This window comes from Numenius arquata, chromosome 7, assembly GCF_964106895.1.
Source record: "Numenius arquata chromosome 7, bNumArq3.hap1.1, whole genome shotgun sequence".
NCBI classification, from domain to species: Eukaryota; Metazoa; Chordata; class Aves; order Charadriiformes; family Scolopacidae; genus Numenius; species Numenius arquata.
Window position 1 is genome coordinate 62,977,016 of NC_133582.1, and position 19,500 is coordinate 62,996,515.

General features: G+C 42.3%; 1 protein-coding gene across 2 annotated transcripts in view; it reads left to right on the forward strand.

Moving 5' to 3' along the window:
* The window catches only part of CDK6 (cyclin dependent kinase 6), a 119,817-nt gene that overhangs the window by 76,534 nt on the left and 23,783 nt on the right, over nt 1-19,500 (forward strand). For both annotated transcript variants that reach the window (XM_074151016.1, XM_074151017.1), the window contains one exon: nt 14,068-14,177. In XM_074151016.1, coding sequence (XP_074007117.1) covers nt 14,068-14,177 — 110 coding nt within the window. The remainder of the gene's footprint in view (nt 1-14,067; nt 14,178-19,500) is intronic.

Consider the following 19,500-nt stretch of genomic DNA (forward strand, 5'->3'; position numbering starts at 1 on the left):
CATGCTAGAAGCTTGAATGTATTATATACATGCTGCTTATGATGATTGTCCCTTACCAGAAGGTATCTGCAGACTTCTGAGAGAGTCTCAAAGGACTCTGTTTCCCTCAGCAAAAGCCAAGGTGCAAAATAACTCAGCTTTTACTAATATACGTGCCGTTTCCTATGCGTGGATCCCGTCTTCATACCCTTACAACCAACCATTGCATATCCTACCACATGTGGAAACTGATTCTGATTCACGTTAAAGACCCTCTAAACATTTCCAGTCCCTAATGGCATCTATAAATGTAATTTATTCACAATTAGAGACATCAGTTGGGAGCAAGCTGTCAAAGTGGTGTAAAAACATGAGATGAAGCAAAGGATCAGATCTACGATAGAGACGAGAGTGGCTGGCTACTCATCACTGAGAGCCCCGTGGAAGTCAGCGAAGGTCAAGAGCAGGTCCTGCTTAGCAACATAAACCTACTGATACCAAAATTCCTTTCCAAGTCACAGATTTGTCTCTTTCCGTCATGATAATGAAAAATCATATATTTGAAATATAGTGAGCTACTATTCATCATAAAATATGTAAAACTTCACTGGAAGTCAGATTAATTAGGATAGGCTTCATTTTCCATAAGTGCACTGGTTCCTTCTCTAGTCAAGGACAAGGCAAGCCTTTTAAACTTTGAAATAGATCACTTATTATGGGAGCAGTAAGCAGTCTACTTTGTACTTGCCTGAGATGTAATTGATTAAAATTACATTTGTGCCTCGCGTGTGAGCTACAACACATGGCATTCTTGTGTACAGCATTTCCCGGTCAACTGTCGTTCATCCCAGGTGCTAGAGAGAGGAGCAGCAGGATGGTTAAGAGAGGTCACCTGCGGTACTCTACCTTAGTTTTCAACCTGAAGATTACACCCCAGAATTGTTTTAAGAAATACCGTTGAGTATCCATGTAATTAATTTCAAAGCATGTTGACTAACACTTCAGTTATTCAGAAGAAGCACTAGAGGCCTCTTTTATTGTTGCTGATAACACCTTTACTGTAACAGAAAAGATTTAAAATCCATTCTGTTTTTTTCATGAGTTGTGCTGTTCACTTCTGTTTTCTTCCTGCTGGATAATCCTAATGGGTTATTTTAGTCTTGTTCCTACTTCATTTCAAACAAGTTTCATTTTCAGATTTTCTTGCAGTAGCCCAAAACAAAACAAAGTTTATCTAGTGTTTAAAGATGCTTTGTAAATAAAAAAGCTTAAGAAGGAGTCATTTAGACCCACATTTTGTAAAAGCTTCATATTACAAAAACTGACTTGGTCTAAATTCAGCCTGAGAGTATCCTTCTCAAAACAATCATACTGTTAGCTCTTGAAAACACTTGGTTTCTGATCCCACAATCATTAATGATTTTAAACAGCAGTAACATAACCTCATGATATTAACAAAAAAGAAAAATATTCTAAACTAAATACGTTCTTTGTTTGCTATCATAAAAAATTCCTTTTCCTTGCAGACTGCCACTTTCCCAGAAAAAATAAATAGTATTTATTAGATGGAATTGTATACTCTCTAGAAAACATAGGTTATTTCTAATGTCTTGTTTCTAAAACTACTTTTTAAGTACTAACACTTAAAAAGAAGGATAGGTCTAAATATAAATGATTCCACTGTCTGAAGATGTCTGCCTCTAACCACCCAGAGCTTCCACTGAAATTAGTAGGAATTACATGCATGTTTGGAGTTAGGTCAGAGCTTTTTATGAGATGTCCAGTTGGCGTTTTTAACACAGCCTGATAACATTAGCCTTTTCATGCATTACTTTTTTTGCCTCAGAAGAATAGATGAGGTCCTATAAGCTTGTTCTGTTCCTTCTCTACCTTTAGGTTTAGACCCTTAGACCGTGCAGCAGCTTTGGGGACTGTTGTTCTGTGTCAGTCCCAGAGCTGGTGGCACTTGGGCTTTGTTTCTCTGCAGAAGCTCTAGCTTCTAGCACTGCTTCTCTCTTCTCTCCTCCTCAGCATCCAGGGAGCCACGCACTGAAGGATTTCCTGACCGCATGGGGATGTTATTTACAGGACTTCCTCTGAAAGTTCACGAAGGGGCAGTAGGATGTTGCTGTCCCTTGCGGGGAATATGTAGGGAGATTTTTGCATGGAATGATTGCTTCTGAGAACAGATCTTTGTGGGGAAAAGGCATGGACAAGCATGATGATGATGAGGAGGAAACACGTATAGACTATCAAACTGATTATTCCAAGGTCAACTGGTAGTAAGGTTGATGTTATCACCAGAGCTTTTGGCTCCCTCTCTGAGACCATTAGAATATTTGCACTAGTTCTTGAGTATTAGTTCCCGTTTGATTGATTCTTTCTTTACAAGGACGGATTACATACTGCAATAAACATTTTAGAAGGCCTTTTTAGTATGTCCATTTTTATCATTTTTACAAGGACTCTTCCTGAACAGTTAGGAGCCAGGAGTGATTCATGGAGCAGCAAAAGGGATGTGACACAGGAGGAGACCTCCTGAATATTGTATTTTTCATTCTCAGGAAAGAGAGAGGCAAAACCTTTTAAAGTAGTAGATCTCCATTCCACACCGGGCGCTCCCTTGCGATGTTATGTCCATTGCGCCAGCAGCAGTTCAGTCTGTCTGCAATTTTAAGTATCGTTCCTCTCCCAAAGAGACCCCAGGAGAAGATATTGCTATGACCAGCAAACGACATTGGCCAGAGAAAACTAAAACATATCTCTGTAAATCGAGTGTTTCCTTCTCTTCTGGAGACTCGGTATGCTCAGTGTTTCACAACCCGTGTGCCTGTAAACTGATGTTCATTGCCTGAAGCTGAGAAGATTCACTTTGTAACAGGCAGGACAGCTAAACCCAGTTCTGAACCATTAAAAATGCATCTCGGTGCCACAGCTCCAACGGCAGATGCAGAGTATATTAGTCCACGCTCCCTTAACCACACTGAAATCGGAGTCTGTCAGACAGATGCCTGGAAGTGGATTTGTACTCTCAGAGAAAGCGTTTCCTCTCTCAGGCCCCTGTGCACACAGTGTGCAAGGGGTTAACAAGGGAGCTACTTTGAAAACAGAGGCAGAAGGTCACTGGCGGCAACAGCAAAGACTCCTACAGCCTGCCATGGAGAGCCTTTCACCCGGCATTTCCCACCCGGGGGATTGTAAACATTGGCTCGCAGCCATGGAGTCCCACAGAACCTCTCTTTGCTTTTAGCGTATACATTTCTATGCCTTAATGGGAACCGAAGCACGGCAAGTTGTTCCTGCATGTCCAGAAGGAGTGAGGGAGCTTCTGTTCAAGTTTCAATCTTCAGAGAGGAGGGAAAGGGCCATTACTCACGCTGGAATTTGAAAACATAGAGATATGCTTGTTTAGTGGTACTTCACATGTAACATAGCTGCTGTTCTCAGGCAAACTTTCTCAACTCACAGGAATGTGTAGAATGCTGTCACTTAATCAGAATCCAGAAGAGCTCTTTTATCTGCCATTTGTTAGTAACTAGCAATATTGTTCTTATCTCATTGTCCTTTAGCCTGATGCAGTGCCCTCAGACATGAGAAATCCTAACATGAAAGCACTCATTACCTTGAACATTCCTGTTTGTATTGTCTTAAGCTATTATCTCTTTTGCTTAAATAAGATGCTTTGTATCAATTTAGAGGGAGAGGAGTCTGTTCTTCCATGTCATATTCACAAACAGAACATTTTATATTTTTCTAAGTCTATAACCACTCTGGACTAGAGTCTTCAGTGATCTAGACGAATGCAGATCTTTGTCATCCAACTAATGCAATGTTATCTGTAATTAATCTACGTTGGAATCTGGCTTCTTGAAAATAACAGAAATTAATCACGCAAGCTTTAAAGTTAAAATTGGGAAATAAAGCCTAGCAAGATCTAGTATTGGACCATCTGTAACATTCTGGATTTCTGCTAAATCTTCAGATACTTCATATCAGTTTAGAAAATCCTGTAGCATTTATAAGGGGAGGAAATTTTCTTTTGGGTTCTTTATAAATCTTGGGCTTTGTTTTGTATTGTGAATCCTAAGTTTTGGCTAGTGAGTAGTGTATCAAATAGCAAGGGAGGAGATGTTGCTGCCTTCTCCACAGAATAAAATAGTGTCATCTTCTAGAGTTTTTATGAGTCCCATCCATTACAATCAAAGAAGTGGAATACAATCTGCCTAGATCCAAAGTAGAATCCAGCCTGGTTAATGTAATTAATGCCTGCTTTTATTTTTATCCAGTGATGGTCTAATGTAAAATGCATACACATTCCAGAGAGCAGTGTCCAGAAACTCGGCTCCTCGCCCCTTCCAGCTGATTGTTCTTAAGCACTCGCTACTTTCAGACACAGTCTTGCCCCGTGACTCATATACTCCTGGCAGAATAGCGACTTGGCTTCGGCAAAGGCAAGGAAAGAGCTGTCACCCAAAAAATCCCTAGCCTAGTGGTCAAAGTATTTGCTTGGATGTAGGAGATGCCAGTTAAGTCTCCTTCAGGCTGAGTTTCCACTTTGAGATTAACATAACAACTTCTGTACAAGATGTTAATGTGGATGCAAATACATATCGCTTCCACCACCACTCTTAGTTCCAGGTTTCACCAGGTAGGACTCCATGCGAACTTCTGTTGAGAACACCCAGGAATCTGTCTGCCTAAACATGCTTCAGTGCAGTAGAGCTTCAGTTGAAACCTGGATGCTTGTTTCTCCATCGCAGGCCTTTCTAATGTGTGTGACCATCTACACTTAAGACCCACAGATACTTCCAGACTAAGATGAGGAATTTCACAAGTAGAGATACCTACAAAGCTCATAGCCCTGGAAAGACAGTAGATTGTGCCTGGCATTTTATCAGTCTTAAGCTCACGAAGCTACTTAAATGTGAGATTCAGACAGCCTGAGGACTCCCCTTAGTCTTTTTGTCCTTTCTCTCCAGTCTTTGGTTTTTCCATGAAATTACATGTCTACAGCAGGTCCTTGTCCTGCTGGTATTTACTTCAAAACTCAGCTCATTTCTAATGATCTGTGGTATGTTTAAGTATGTATAAACACATACAGCTATTCATATATTGCATCTGTATATAGATAGAAGTTGATATTCTTCTTTTTTTCTGGAAACCTGTATATGCCCAACATTGGGCCCAAGTTCCATGGGAGAGAGATGTGTGGTGGCTTTCATGGTTTTGCTTTATTTAGTTTTTTTCTGTTCAAAACCAGAGTCTAACACAGCACCCCAGGAAGTGGGGAGACTTTTTTCTATTAACTAGACTCTGGTTTTCTAGTAGCAGTGGAAAGCTGCTCTTCATTATGAAGCCAAACCATAAGTGGTGAGGCTCATATTCTCTAGTCTGATGAACTCAGGAAGAGACCAGGCAGTAACAGGGGCAGCTTGTGGGGATCTGGGCATGGTGCCGACCATGGTTTGGTCCTTGGCACAAGTTGGCGTGTTCTCCTTCTCCTAGGGACTGGGCATAAGCGATGTGAGAAGAGCCAGATGCCACCCAGTGGGATTATATAGGGTGCTAGATGAGTTGGTTTTGTGGCAACACAAAGACATAGAGCACGGCAAAGCAACTGGGACAAGGCCCGAGATCTGGTACTAGAAATTATGATGGTTCCCTCAGCCAGCAGGTGACTAAGCACGTGGAAAAGTGCCAAATTGCTGCAGCCAGATCCAGAACAAGACCTGTATCCCACAGCACAGTCGCAGGCTGCCACCTTTGGAATGCTTTGTTTCTTTTGGTATCGCGGAAGGAATTCTCTTCGTCCTTAGAGCAGATGTTTGACTTGGTCAGCATAAGAAGCCAATGGTGTTTATTTCTTTCTGCCTTTGTATTTTTTTCAGCTCTGAGATAGATTATTAGAATTTGCTGTTTCAGTCTACAAAGTTGATTATTGCGTCTTGAAGCATGACTGAAGAATGACTACTTTTTTTAAAACCTGTCACTCTCAGTGTTGTCAAATGTAAATATATTGCAGTATCAGCACAAGCCCCATTGCATGCCAGGCTGACCACTTCTGTAAAACACTGAGCTGTCCCATATTCCATGGAAGGCTGCTCTGCAGCTCAGAGATTAGGGCATTCAGTTTAACGCACAACAAGTCCTGGCGAGTCTTTCTTTGACTTTCTTGGGCTCTGGATCAGGTATGACAGTGGTGCTGATATTATTTTTGCTTCTTTCTTTTCATATAAAGATAAAACGCTTTTCAAGTGAAGTTTCAGGTAGTCTCTCAGAAATGTTCTCTGTAGATGTCAGCAGAGAATTCTGTGAAATTCTGCTTAATGGAAATATATTTCCTTGTATTAGTTTTGAGGTAAGTTCTGAATTATCACTAATGGTTGAAAATATTACCTCATCTTAAGAGCCAGTTTTCCTTTCTAGTAGCTGTTGCACACAGCTGCTTAGTGCACAGAGACTTTTGAGGTAAAAACCACTGAACGTAGGTAAAGTATCTTCCGCCAGTGTTTATATACACACACATGATGTGCAAACACACACACACACACGCACTCCTACTGACAACGGATGTACTGAGAAATATTCTTCAGCAGCACCATCACACTGGGTTATGTGGTTCTTCCTAGAAGTAAAAAAAGCAAAATTCTGATTAGTTTTATCTGTATAAACCATCAAAGAAATTAATGGCTTCTTTATTTGTCATTATCTTACAGTAGATGCTAAATCTTGCTTTCTTCAAAGCACAAATGTTTTAGCATAAAAAGAGGAGATCACATTCTAAAAAAACAACTTGATAGTGGGTGGTACATGTGATCGGGATTTGTGTCTTCTATAAATAGATAATATTTTGCTTGATGATTCAACTAATGAAATAATAACAACCCTTCCACTTTTCACAAAGCAGTTAATCAAGCTCATGCCTAAAACGGAGACAAATATGAATAAAGAGATAAAATTGCTATTACCATGTACACTTCATGAGACCCACAGCACTTGAAGGGATGTCATTTACATATATATTAAACCTTTTGTCAAGAAATGCAGTGCTTTCTAAAAGCCACCGGGATAGTTTGGTACACTTTTACTTCAAACGGGAAGCTGTTTTAATGTTTCTATAACCAGACAAAATACAATTATCTTTCTCTGAGAAAGAACCCATCTCTCCAGCCGTACCTATCTCTGCGATGGAACGGAAAACAGCTACGTAATAGCAAGAGAGCCACTACTCAAAACAGAGATTAAACAAATATCATTATTCAGGCTGATATTATCCCTGGAAACTATGGTACATTGTATAATGTAGTGATTATTACTTTCTCCATCACAGAAATAATAATGGGTCTTCAGAGATAGATTAAAGAGAGTCCTAGGCTTGCTTTAGAAATGCATAATGCTTAGCGAATGGCTTAAAGAGGGTGGTAGGAAAATACAGACAGACCCAAGCACATAAAGCAGACACACTCCTCTTCTAAATCAGGGATGAAAATCATGTCACAGTCACTGTCCAGAGGTTAAGCAGCCCCCACTCCTCTCCTGGCCTTGTTACACCTTGGGACAGGCGGGATTTGGAAGGGATCTCTCCCCATGCTGACGGTTGCTGGGCGAGCGCTGCGGGGTGCAATGGGGCATCGTCCCTCTCTCCTCTCCTCATCTCTTCCTCTCTCCTCCTCATCTCTTCTTTCTCCCCTCCTCATCTCTTCTCTCTCCCCTCCTCATCTCTTCTTTCTCCCCTCCTCATCTCTTCTCTCTCCCCTCCTCATCTCTTCTCTCTCCCCTCCTCATCTCTTCTCTCTTCCCTCCTCATCTCTTCTCTCTCCCCTCCTCATCTCTTCTCTCCCTGCTCTGCTCAGTCCTCGTTGCCAGGCACTATTCCAAACTGCAGGTAATGAAACAAGATTAGACAAATTCTTTCTTTTCCTAAGGAATTTTTAATATTACATTGACTTCATTTTAAGTAGTGTTAGCTTTCAGACCAGTGAACCATTTTTAAGCATATTCATTTAAGAAATTACGTTTCTTCTTTTCAGCCTGTGGAGATTCGTGGCAGTGTTTCTAGGAGGCAAGAGGGAGGTGTGTTGGGGAGAGAGTCTCTCCGCAGTGAGATTGAAGCCAGGCTTCCATCAATAAGCAGCCCTGGATCCTTAGCCACCTGTAATTCTGTCCTCTCCAGCTAGTCTGGGGCAAATGTGTCAGGCGTAGTCATACAGCTGGGGAGAAATTGTCTACAAAGTTTGAAGAAAATTGTGCGAGTCATTTTAGAGTTGCAGAGGTGAAGAAGCAGCCATGCAGTAGCAGCTCCATAGTGAAGCTGGAAAGATTCCACTTTAAATCCTCCTGAACAGTTTGAAGCGATAGATTTTTTGTGAATTTGGGAGACCATGAAGCAGCTGAAGAGCTTTATTCTACATACGGCACTATATATTTTATAGCTATATTCCCTCATTTTTACTCAAAAAGAAAGGACAAAAAAAAAGAAAAATAGTCAAAAATATACCCCAAAGATAATGTGAAATCCTCATTAGTGAGAACTGAACAAAATAACTTAGTTTAAGAACCATGTCAGGGAACTTAAAAAAAATAAATTTGCAAATAATCTTTCATGAGGCTGAAATGCTTTAAGCAATGAAATGAGCCAGTGTCTAATGGCAAGTATAATGAACAAAATCAGCACCAAAAAGAGTACAGTAGAAACCACAATTACAAAAGCAAAAGATTTGGAAGAAGAATTTTATTTGGATTCAAAGATACTTCGTATGAATTTAAGCATCCTGTTAATTGCTTTTGTGGCATGATTTCTATGAAAGCTAATATTTTAAAAGGTTTTATAGGCCTCTTCAAAGTCCCCTCAGAACTAATTAGAGTGGGATTAATCTCATCCAGCTTTCGATGTCTGAAAGGAAGATGTCTACATGCAGGCCGGTGGGTTAGATTCTCCTCATACGCAGTTGCAGTGTGTGTTGGTGTGACCTGAGGATAAAGTAAGGCCAGCTGTGGGGTGGATGGGGAGTGGGCTGTACCCCACCGCCCCACTGCCCTCCTGAGCCCCCTCGGAACCAGCAGAGGTGAAGGAAGCACAGCAAAACTCCTTCTCCCTGGAGGGAGAGGGAGAGCCGGGACCACAGCGTGACGCACTGGCTGGCGGGTTAAAGAATGCCAGGAAACATTCGTGGGTACCGGAGCCCAACTGTCTCTGCTGTTAAATTATTAGAATGGTTCCTGGCACGGTTTTGAGATCTGCCAACCAGCCCCTCCCCAGACAGTTCCTAGGCACAGTTAGGCATGAACCAAAGGCCATTCCCAATGAGCAGTTTGCATGCGGTCACCTTGTTTGGGAGGCTGAGAAGTTGATGATATGGACACAGCACACTCTGTGCTGTTGGTCTCGGTGCCAGAGGAACGTTTCCTGTCCCATTTAATTTCCTCGCGCAGACATAGCCGCTGTGTTACAGTCTGGTCCCCGCTTTGTTCCTGGAGCTGTGCAACTGGGCACTGGTCTGTACTTAAAGTCTGTGGCAAACCCACATGTAGTCTTTTGTGTCTCTGTTACTCAACCCCATCCCTAAACCTCTGTTTGTCTTTGTCCTTTTTGAGCTGTATGTTATTCAGACAGCAACTATATTTGGAAGGGGCTGTGTAGATCCATTTAAATTAAGCAGTTATGCAAAAGCGAAAATCTGCTCTGTAAAGTAAATGGAAATTAAATGAGATTGACACAGTGCTTAGATCTTGTGTTAGCATTGCTAGTGAGCGGGTACTTACCACTAATTTGATTTTTCATCAGAAACAGATACCATGAAGTGCAGGATTGAAACTCCTGGGGCTAGATTGTCCCAGATGGTAACATCTGTCAGGTGTAATAAGGCAGAAAGCTTTATTTCAAAAGAACGTTCTCTTTCTTCTTCTGACTCTAAATGCAGCTCTCCCCTTGCTTCTCACTGAGCACATTTCCTTCTTCAGGGAGTCAGACACAGCCTTGGTAGACTTGCAGATTTTCTTTTCCTTTCTGATGCCTCCCAGATACACATTTATTTTCTCCTGAAGTGCTGCCTAAATCTTTTGACATTTGAACTGTCAGAAGCAGTGATCTGCAGCTACTGATACCATCCTTATCTGATATCATCCCGTCTGATCTGGGCAGTGGAAACATAAAATGTGCACTGAAGAAGGAGCATAGTTACTCCTTTAGGTGCATACTCTTTCCAGTGTATGAATTATTCTAAATGTTTTCCTATGTAGCTTAATCTATTAAATACAAATGTCATAGGGTGTCCTCAGGACAGGCAGAGTGGGCTGAGAAGCTAAAGGGAGAAAAGGAGCACCCTGATTCATTTGGAGGCAGTTGGAAGAGGAGGGGACAGGGTGTGAAACCCAGGAGAGTTTGGGGGTGCAAGGGAGCAGATGAGGGACGTGAGGGGAGGCAGAGCACATGGGATGCGGGGGGCAGCAGTCCGTGCAGCAGGGGGTCAGGCACGTTTGGTGTTGGTGTCAGGGGGCTCTTGGCGTGTGGCAGAAAGGCAGGGGCAGGGGAGAGGAGCCAGGAGGTCAGGGCCAGTGGGCTGGTGTGAGAGAGGAGCTAAAGAGGCCAGGCAGGGTGAGGGGAAGCGAGGAGGAGGCAAGGGAGGGAAGTTTATTAGACAGGAGGAGTCAAATGCAACATGGCCAGTAAAGCCTACAACCTCCAAAGTATTTAGGAGTCTTGTGCTGAATTTAGGATCTCCGTCAGCATGAGTGCAAACCCCTTCTCCTGCAGCGCGGTCACCGTGTGCCACATGACATGTGTGGCAGATTTTTAGGACAGGCAAAATTTAAGTGAAATGTACCGGTGCAGATGCTTGCTTTTTCCATCCTAAAGATGGGACTTCATCAAGCAGTTCTTTATTTCTCACAGGGAGAGCCTGTCTCACTGCTGTGTGGCTTGCCTAAGCAAAGCATTTTTGCATTCTAAGTCAGAACCCTGCTAAAGAGGAAGCGATGATCTAGTTGTTCAGCCTCACCATATCCTGTGTTCAGAATAATTTTCATTTCTACTTATCTGCAAATGTGAATGGAATGTCCACAAATATTTTCTTGGTTTCTATGGTAAGAGAAAGAGAGTGTGAAACTCTGTGTCAAAACCACTGCATCATCTGCATCATCCTGTGCTTTTCAGGAGATGACCCTGACCGCTAGAGGAGTCATCTGTGGCATTACTTGTGTGCAAACTGACATTTAGTACATTTTGATCCCTTTCAGACTCACATTTTGAAACACAAACTTCCATATTACAAAGCACAAGGTTACTTGGTCACTTTTATAATTACACAGTAATGACAGCGTATATCAAAAGAGCTCAACACAGATTACTTCTTTTCTGACTCTAAAGCAATCCAGCATTTGCTGGAACTTAGCTGTAAGACTTTGCAAATAACGTGCTTTAAAGGTTTAAGTTTCCAGATTACTCAGAAGTAGAATCTCCCTGTCCCTGTGTAGGGGTGCATGGAGTGTAGCAGGGTGCAGATGCCTGGGGAGCTGTGCTGGGTCGTGGTGACGTGGGACAGCAGCTGAGGTGCCACACGCTTCCGCAGCCTTCCCGCGAGCACCCGGCACTGGCCAGAGCTGCCACGCTCCCCTCAGGAAGGGGGCAGCTGTCCTTTGCCCCATGGCCCTGGAAAAGGGACGTCAGTTTGGGACATACATTGCCAGAAGCGTTCAGGCTGTCTCCCAGCCGTGCGTCCCCCAGTCCTTGGCCCCTGGGAGTGCAGGGCCGTGGTGTGGCAGGGCCAGTGGGACTGGGGACAATGAGGCACCATTCCCCCCGCGGGAGAAGAGCCGTATGGATCCCATAGCAGGAGTTGTGAGGTTTGGGGGGATTGCTTCAGATCAGGGACCATCCAGCCACTGACAAACAATAATGCATTGGAATTGGTATATCTAATTTCTCAAAGCAATGTTTCTTCAATAAGCTCTTCCACAAATGTCCTGAGAGAATAAAAGTGCAGGTCAGTTTGAGAAGTATATCTGCACCAGGAAAAACGTGTCAATGTTTAGGAGATATTCCATCTGATTGAGACAGAGCAGCTCCAGTAAAGTCTCTGACCTTTGTCTTCTTTCCCTGGAGCCAATCTTTGAAGAAATTTCTCTGGTTTTTATAGAGAGAAATATTTTGGAAATACTGCTGTAAGGTAGCAAATCAGGAACAAGACAGATGTAGTTAAATAATGCCCAGCTTCCACACAGGAATGTGTTTCTGTGGACAGGTATCTGGAAGTCTAGCTTGCCAGTGCAGTACTTTGCACTGTGTTATTGAGCTGTTTCAAAGACAAATTTTATGAATAGAGATCAAAGTGTTTAAGAGGACTGTTAGCAAATATGACCACTTGTGCAAATATCCGTGAACTTCCTTTCAATAGCCATTCAGTAGTTCCAAAGGCTGTCAGGGCATGTAATGATTGTAATAAATGTTGTATTTGCTTTTGTTTCAGCTGGCTTTGACCAGCAAATTCAGCTGATTACTTCCATTGTTGTTTTTGCTTAGAAGACAATTATATTGTTATCATTAAAAAAACCCACTCTTCTTACACATTTCTTTGTACAGGTCTTGAAATTCAGAACTCACTATCCTAGTTAATATAATTTAAAAAGAAATATTTTCATTCTTATCTTTGCACTTGTTTCTTTTCAGTGTTTTGCTTTGTTCCATGCTCCTCCTGAATGCTGCATCTCCCGCCTTTGTGTTTGTTGGAGAAACAAACCCATAATTGTTGAGACCCTCCCTGCCCCCAGATTAATAGTCAGAGGTTTAAATTATAGCACACACTGAGACAATATTGGTATGTAGCTGATGGTCATGTATTGTCACGGCTGGATTATAACTGCATTCAGGAGTGGGACACTCCTGTGGCTCCGAGATTACATTCTAGCCATGTAATAGCTCACACAGGGCTCTGGAGAAGCTCCTTGTGTTCTTCTGTAAATATACTGAAGATACAGTCAGCCTCATCTGTATTTAGTCTACTTGTGGGAAACAAAAGGATAAATATAAACTGTCCCATCTCTGCTGTGGGTCCGATGGGCTGGACTCATCAAAGTACACCAATGGAGCAGTGCCAGTAAAATTCCCACTGGGTCCCTACAACGTGTTGTGACATGACCACCAGGACAAGAACAGCCTAAAAGCAGATGTTTTATGGGACACATGTCCCTGGGAAAGAGTGTATCATTTGGAAATAAATTATGAGAGAAGTTAGTGCTGGTCCAACCAGCAGCACATGAGCAGAGATGGTCACACAGCTCTAAAGGCCAGGAGTCTGACGGGCATCCCTGTGCTGTGCTGCTTCATTGAAAACCAACAGTTGATGGTACCTCTGTGTGCGAGGAAACCACAGGGGACAGCCTTTGGTGAGGGACGGCTTTGGGGAGGGTTTGACTTAATCTGTATCCAACTGATAAAAAAATAAGTTATAATTTCTTCAGTTCAACATGAAGAGACAACTTTTGAGACAGGTCAGACGTTCACCCAGGTCGGCCCATACACTTCAGCTAACCCCATTTCTTTCACAAAAAATAGTATATAAGCTCTTAAGGGCTCAGGACAGATAAGCTGGTTTGTCCTGTGGGTAAACCCACAGTATTGCCTCGCATATTCCTTTCCAGTTTGGCTCTGGTGACTACACCTGAGGGATCCGCACAAGCTGTTTAAGAAAAGCAGGCCTTGTTCAATAGAGTAATGTTTGCTCTATGGAGAGTTGACATGTCCCCTGGAGAGGTATGGGGTCTGGAATTGCAAAAGCAGTTGTTGTGGTGGTATGCTGTGACACTGTGGTACCACACCGATGCTCTACGCTGACACCGTGTTTCTGTTGTACCCTGGACCACACTGTTCCTGACAAGCAGTGGTCCCACTTCCCTCCTCATCACCACTGCAGCTCTCCACACCGACACTTTCCACCAAGGACCCTCTTCTATGCACTGACCAAACCAGTTTGCCCTAATCCGTGAGATTTTACAATTTGGATTATATTAAATGGGAGCTGTATAGGCAACACTTAGGAGGTTGTAACTGTGTCGCTAATCATGCTGTCTCTTATGTTCCCTTTTGTTTTACAGGTTGTTACTCTGTGGTATAGAGCTCCTGAAGTTCTGCTTCAGTCCAGCTATGCAACACCAGTTGATCTTTGGAGCGTTGGCTGCATATTTGCAGAAATGTTCCGTCGAAAGTAAGAAATACAGTTTTATTTTCTTCATGTTTTTCATTTGAAATTGGAAAAAATGTGCAGTAATGTCTGGTACAATACACTGGGTCACATTTATATTGGAAAGACCTGATAGGATTATTTATCTGCAGCATAAAATGTAAAAAACATTGCAAATTCGTACTTGTTGCCACCTCACAGTATTTCTTTTCTGATGGGAGCGTGCCTCGGCTCTCGGTACAGCCTGTGCGAGCATCATTGTATTGGTGCTACACCTGAGCCCGAGCATAGGTGGGAGTGGGCTGGAGAGGCTGCTGACCAGTTCGGGTGAGGCTGCGCTCCGGAGAGAGTTGTCCCTGGGGATGCAGGGCGTGGTGCTCAGCCGGTGACTCTGGAGAGGGTTGTCCCTGGGATGCAGGGCACAGTGCTCAGCCGGTGACTCTGGAGAGGGTTGTCCCTGGGATGCAGGGCACAGTGCTCTGCAGGTGACTCTGGAGAGGGTTGTCCCTGGGATGCAGGGCACAGTGCTCTGCAGGTGACTTTTGCCAGGAGCTTGTGTGTTGGAGCATCAAGTGTTTGCTGTAGCCCCTCTTGGCAGATTTGAGATCTCAGGAGTCACTGCAGAGTTGATTTCTAGAGGCAGGAAACAGAGGTAGGATTTTTTCAAGAATAAGCTATTTAGCCTGAGTGTAGGGTAACAGAGATAGTTAAATGAAGTCCAAAACAAAAACCACATAAAGGACTTTTTTTGACTGTTCAATTAAATTGGCTATCAGAACTGTCTTGCTACAAAATGTTCCAGCTGGATGCAGGTGAGTTGTGAATTCAAGGGGAACATTATGTACTGGTCTTTCCCCATGGAAGGACACTGATATGGAGGTTGTACCGTGTAGGGTGTGGACAGGAACAAACCCCCAAGAATCTTAAGAAGGTAAATCTGTCTCAATATTAATGCAATCACATGTATTTTGGTTGAGTTTACTGCAAAAATGTATGTTCTCATCACCTGGGTGATCTCCCAGATGTAGAAACTGGATAGCGTTTTGTAACATTACCGTGAAATCAAAGAATATACATGAAGAAAATGTGAAAGAAAATGGTAAATGGCCAAAACCCCCCCAAATTAATATAATTTCTAAAGAGAAGCCATACTGCAAGGGCCCTGAGGAACAACTATTTCATTTATATGATGTGAAGTTCAAAATACTAACTGAAGTCTTGCAAAATAACTCTGGGATTCTACTACTTATTAATGTTAGTATATGGAAAAATCATTTTTCTTGGGCTTCTTGCCTGGTCAAATGGCCTGGGTAGAATTATTATACTCCACCCTCTCTGTCTCTGACTCAGAAATGAGGTCAGAAAACAAGAGAAAAAAAGAATGTGGATTTTAGGAGTATCAATTAAACCCTCCATTGCAAACTTTTAAAGATTTAGTCTTATCCCATGTACTGCCAGGTTCACAATAGCATTAAGCCATTGATATTTTTTCTGATTTAAATAGCAGAGTCAACAACTTCATTTTAGCATTTGCAGTAAAAGTGACACAAGACAAACAACTGAACACACAACTTTATTACATGCTCAGAACTCTCTTTTTTTCTCATTTAATTTGCAGTATTCTGACAGATGAGAAATACTGCCATATACAAACACCACCAATTTAATTTTATTTTTCCTTTTATGATGTATGAGCCTCACCGACTCTCCAAATCCAACACAGTAAATTAAATTAGGGACAGTTAAATTTTCTACTTGTTTACAAATGCAAATATTACATTAATATTACAAAATCAGATATTTTTGTTTTTAAATTGAATTGAGATCTGACTACAAGCAGAGTTTGATAAAACCAGGACTTCTATTATTCTTGCCAAACGCAGGGTCAGTCTGACATTCTCAGTCCTAAATTTGGGAGGCTGTCAAAAACTGCAGAGGTGAGGAATGTGCCAAGTCTGTATGTCCTGTGTTGTTCCACGGGAAGCGCTAAGGCTTTCGCATCCTTCAGCCCTTGGTTTGGAAGCTCAATGTACAGCCCCATCGCCATAACGGCACAGTGAGCAGCACCGAGTGCTGGCTCCAGGGACCGCTCTATCAGGGTAGTGTTGCAATACTCTCGGTATGATAGATGTCGTCTTTCTGATTCTCCTCACGGATTGCAAAAGAAAACCCATGTTACCGTGACCTTGCTAGCAATAAACTGTAAAATTTTGCAAACTCCATGGATTATTTCCAAAAGATTGAATAAATGCAACAGCTATTTCTGCTGGAAAATGGTAGTGCCCTTGGGTAATCGCCCATCTGAGTTTCCGCTGGTGTCGATGGGATAAGCGTACGAGAGCACAGCTAAAGCTTAGAAGTAGATGTTGGTTTGACATTAAGACAGTCTTCCCCTTTTACTGTCTTCATGGGTACTTGTTGCCTTCTTTCCCTACTCTCTTTTGCTTTCTATTTGAAAGATTTTAAAGTTGTGTTATTTTTAAGAAATGTACTGAGACTCCTCTCGGCTTTTTTGTATCTTGGAGACTTCACTGGAATGGGTTTGAAATAAAACACTACACAGCATCACAAAGTATATCAGAATCCTGATTATGCCAAGAAGATGTTTGAGAGTTTGAGTTTGGTAGAATATTGGTTTGGAAGCTGTTACACAGTCAGGGTGCTGTAGGTTTGGACAAGTACAGGAGCGAGGTTAGTGCTGAAGAGATGGTCAGTCCCTGTTACAGACTGCTGTCTCTCTAAGAGAAGGGCACCTCAATTAATTTACATTGCCCTTAATCCAAAACAGTTTAAGACAAATGCAAACAAAGTATTTTTTTAAGAAATAGATCCAAAATACACAAAAGTGTATAAAGGAATTAATAAACACAAAAAAAAAATAAATATACGTCTGTCTAGATATACCTAGACTAAATTTGAACCTTTTTGTCATCTTGGCTGATTCAGCTAAAGAAATGACACTTCTCAGCTGAGGACTATAGTCCTCCTGCAATCTGAGGTTTGTATAAAGTCATGGCTATACTTAAAACATGCACATTTTAATTAGGGTGCAGATCTGTAGGCTTCTTCATAGGTGAATGCACAAAGGTTGTATCCTGAAACCCCTGGCACAGGTTCCCAAGGATCCTACTCTACTCACAGATCAGCAATCAATTGCTGAGTAGTCAGGTGTATGTTACGTACACAGAAGCTGTTCTGATTTGTGCATCTTTTCCTGTCCATGTGCACTGCTGATGAGAGCACCTCCTGAAAAATTCCTTAGATGGTAGTTTCAGTTTTTAAATTTCCTGCCCAGTGAAGTAGGTTGCAGTGAGTTCTAGACATATTGGGATGGACTGGGCTTATCTAATGAAAGTGTAAATGTGTTTGTCACAGTGACTGTTTTCTTTGTGATTAGAAGCTATCGTCCACTGATAATAATAACCAGTAAGGAAAACTGTAAGGTAGGCTGGGTCTTGCTGCTCTATCGCAGAATCCTTCAGAGATACAGCTGGCAGGACTGACGGGGGCCCGATGGCATGGGGGCATCCTGTAGCACAGCAAGGACATTAGCACTTTTTTTTATGTTTAGGTAAAAATAAGGATTACTTATAAAAAGGGTTTCACTCTGAGGCTGAGCATTTTCCTGGCTAGAAGGAAAGGGCCTTGTGCCTCCTACTCAGTAAACAACTCATTACAGAGAAAGGCATCCATGGGAGTAGCATCCACTTCTCTGTGGATACATGAAACTCTTCCAGCTGGCTCCAGGGCTGCGGGCGGCTCCAAAGCAGGAAGCCATGGCCAGTTTTTTAGGGGCAGAAAGGAATGTCTCTTTTCTTGCTTGGATTAGCTACTACTTAATCAAGGTGAATTAGTGTGAGAGGGGACGGCTGGAATCTGAATCTGGGTGAAATGATCTATAAAAGAAAGCAGGGATCACCGGTCTTGCACTCTCTTCTGAGTAGGCAGCCTTGAGAAAAATTGTGGAAATGCTTCAATGCTTAGTTCTTAGTGCATCTATACATGCCCAGTCTTCAAAACCACACTCCTATATGATTTCAGTCCTGCACAGGATAGGGTGCATGTGGGACTAACGAGTCAGTACCTACATAATAATTCCAGCTAGGCAAGTATAACTGTAATATTGCACAAGCAACTGAGTTTGTCTTTCTTCATAGTATAGAGCTAAAAATCATCAGAAGAGACAATCAGTTTTTGTAGCCTATGTTATATTCATAGCCCAATCAAACTGACAAAGTCATACATTTGATAGTGGCCAGTGCTGTGGCTGCATGTGCAAACCTCACAAACACTACAGGTACCAACTCAAACCCAAAACTTGAAAGTCAGTCCTGTCCCAAAACCCTTTCCACCTCCCAAAAGTAAAACAGTATTGTATCAGTGCCCCAAGCTCCATCCAGCCGAGAAGGAAATTAATTCCGTGCACATTGGCTTCTTACTGAGACTGTTCATGCACCAGCACCATGGTGTTTTAATCAGCCTGCTGTTGGTAAGATCATCAGTCCCAGAATTTCATCAGCTGCAAGATTGGCACAAATAGCATGAGGTTATTATTTATTCATTTTTAAATATTAAGTCATGTTTTTAGCAGTTTTCTCATTTTTCAGCTTACTCTGCCAGCTCCTACTATATGTGAGACGGTTATTGCATTACCAGCCATGCTTGAAAACTGTGCAGCAGATAAGACATCTTTGACTCTACTGGAATACCTATGATGGGACAAGTTCCCTGGTGGGCACAAACAATGCACATAGGGAAACAAGCTGTAGGATTATAACTCATTTTTCAATGGTATAAATTTGTCCAATTAGAGGAGATACATCATTGTGTGTAGAAAAGCAATGAGCCCACGACTTTGTTGGTCTCGTAATGTATACAGACGCGATAAAATCAAAGCTTAGAGCCTCATCTGGTGATCAGGCTGTGATGTGAGCACTGTATTTGGGACCTACAGGCTGCCTTTAAATATAAAACATTTAACGGGTTTAAAAAAACAGCAATACACCCATATTCATTCTTAGATATAATGTCTTACAGTATAGAGTAATCGTAACGCATCTTTCACACTAAAATATAGTAAATCTTGATTCCCCTTTCCAAACAAGCCATAGGTTATTAGTAGAGTTTTAAATCAGCCGTCGAATCCATTGCCTGTACTTTTTCTGAAAAAACTCCAGAACCAGGAAGTAGGGTAGGTCCATGGGAGGAGACGGGCACCCACCCATCATGGGTGGGTGGCATCCACACCCCTGGATCCCATCTCTGCTTGTGAGCGAGGGAAGAGCAGTCGTCTCTGCAGCCTGAGTTTTGGTTAATGCTTTGTGGGATAAATATGGTCAAGTGGTTG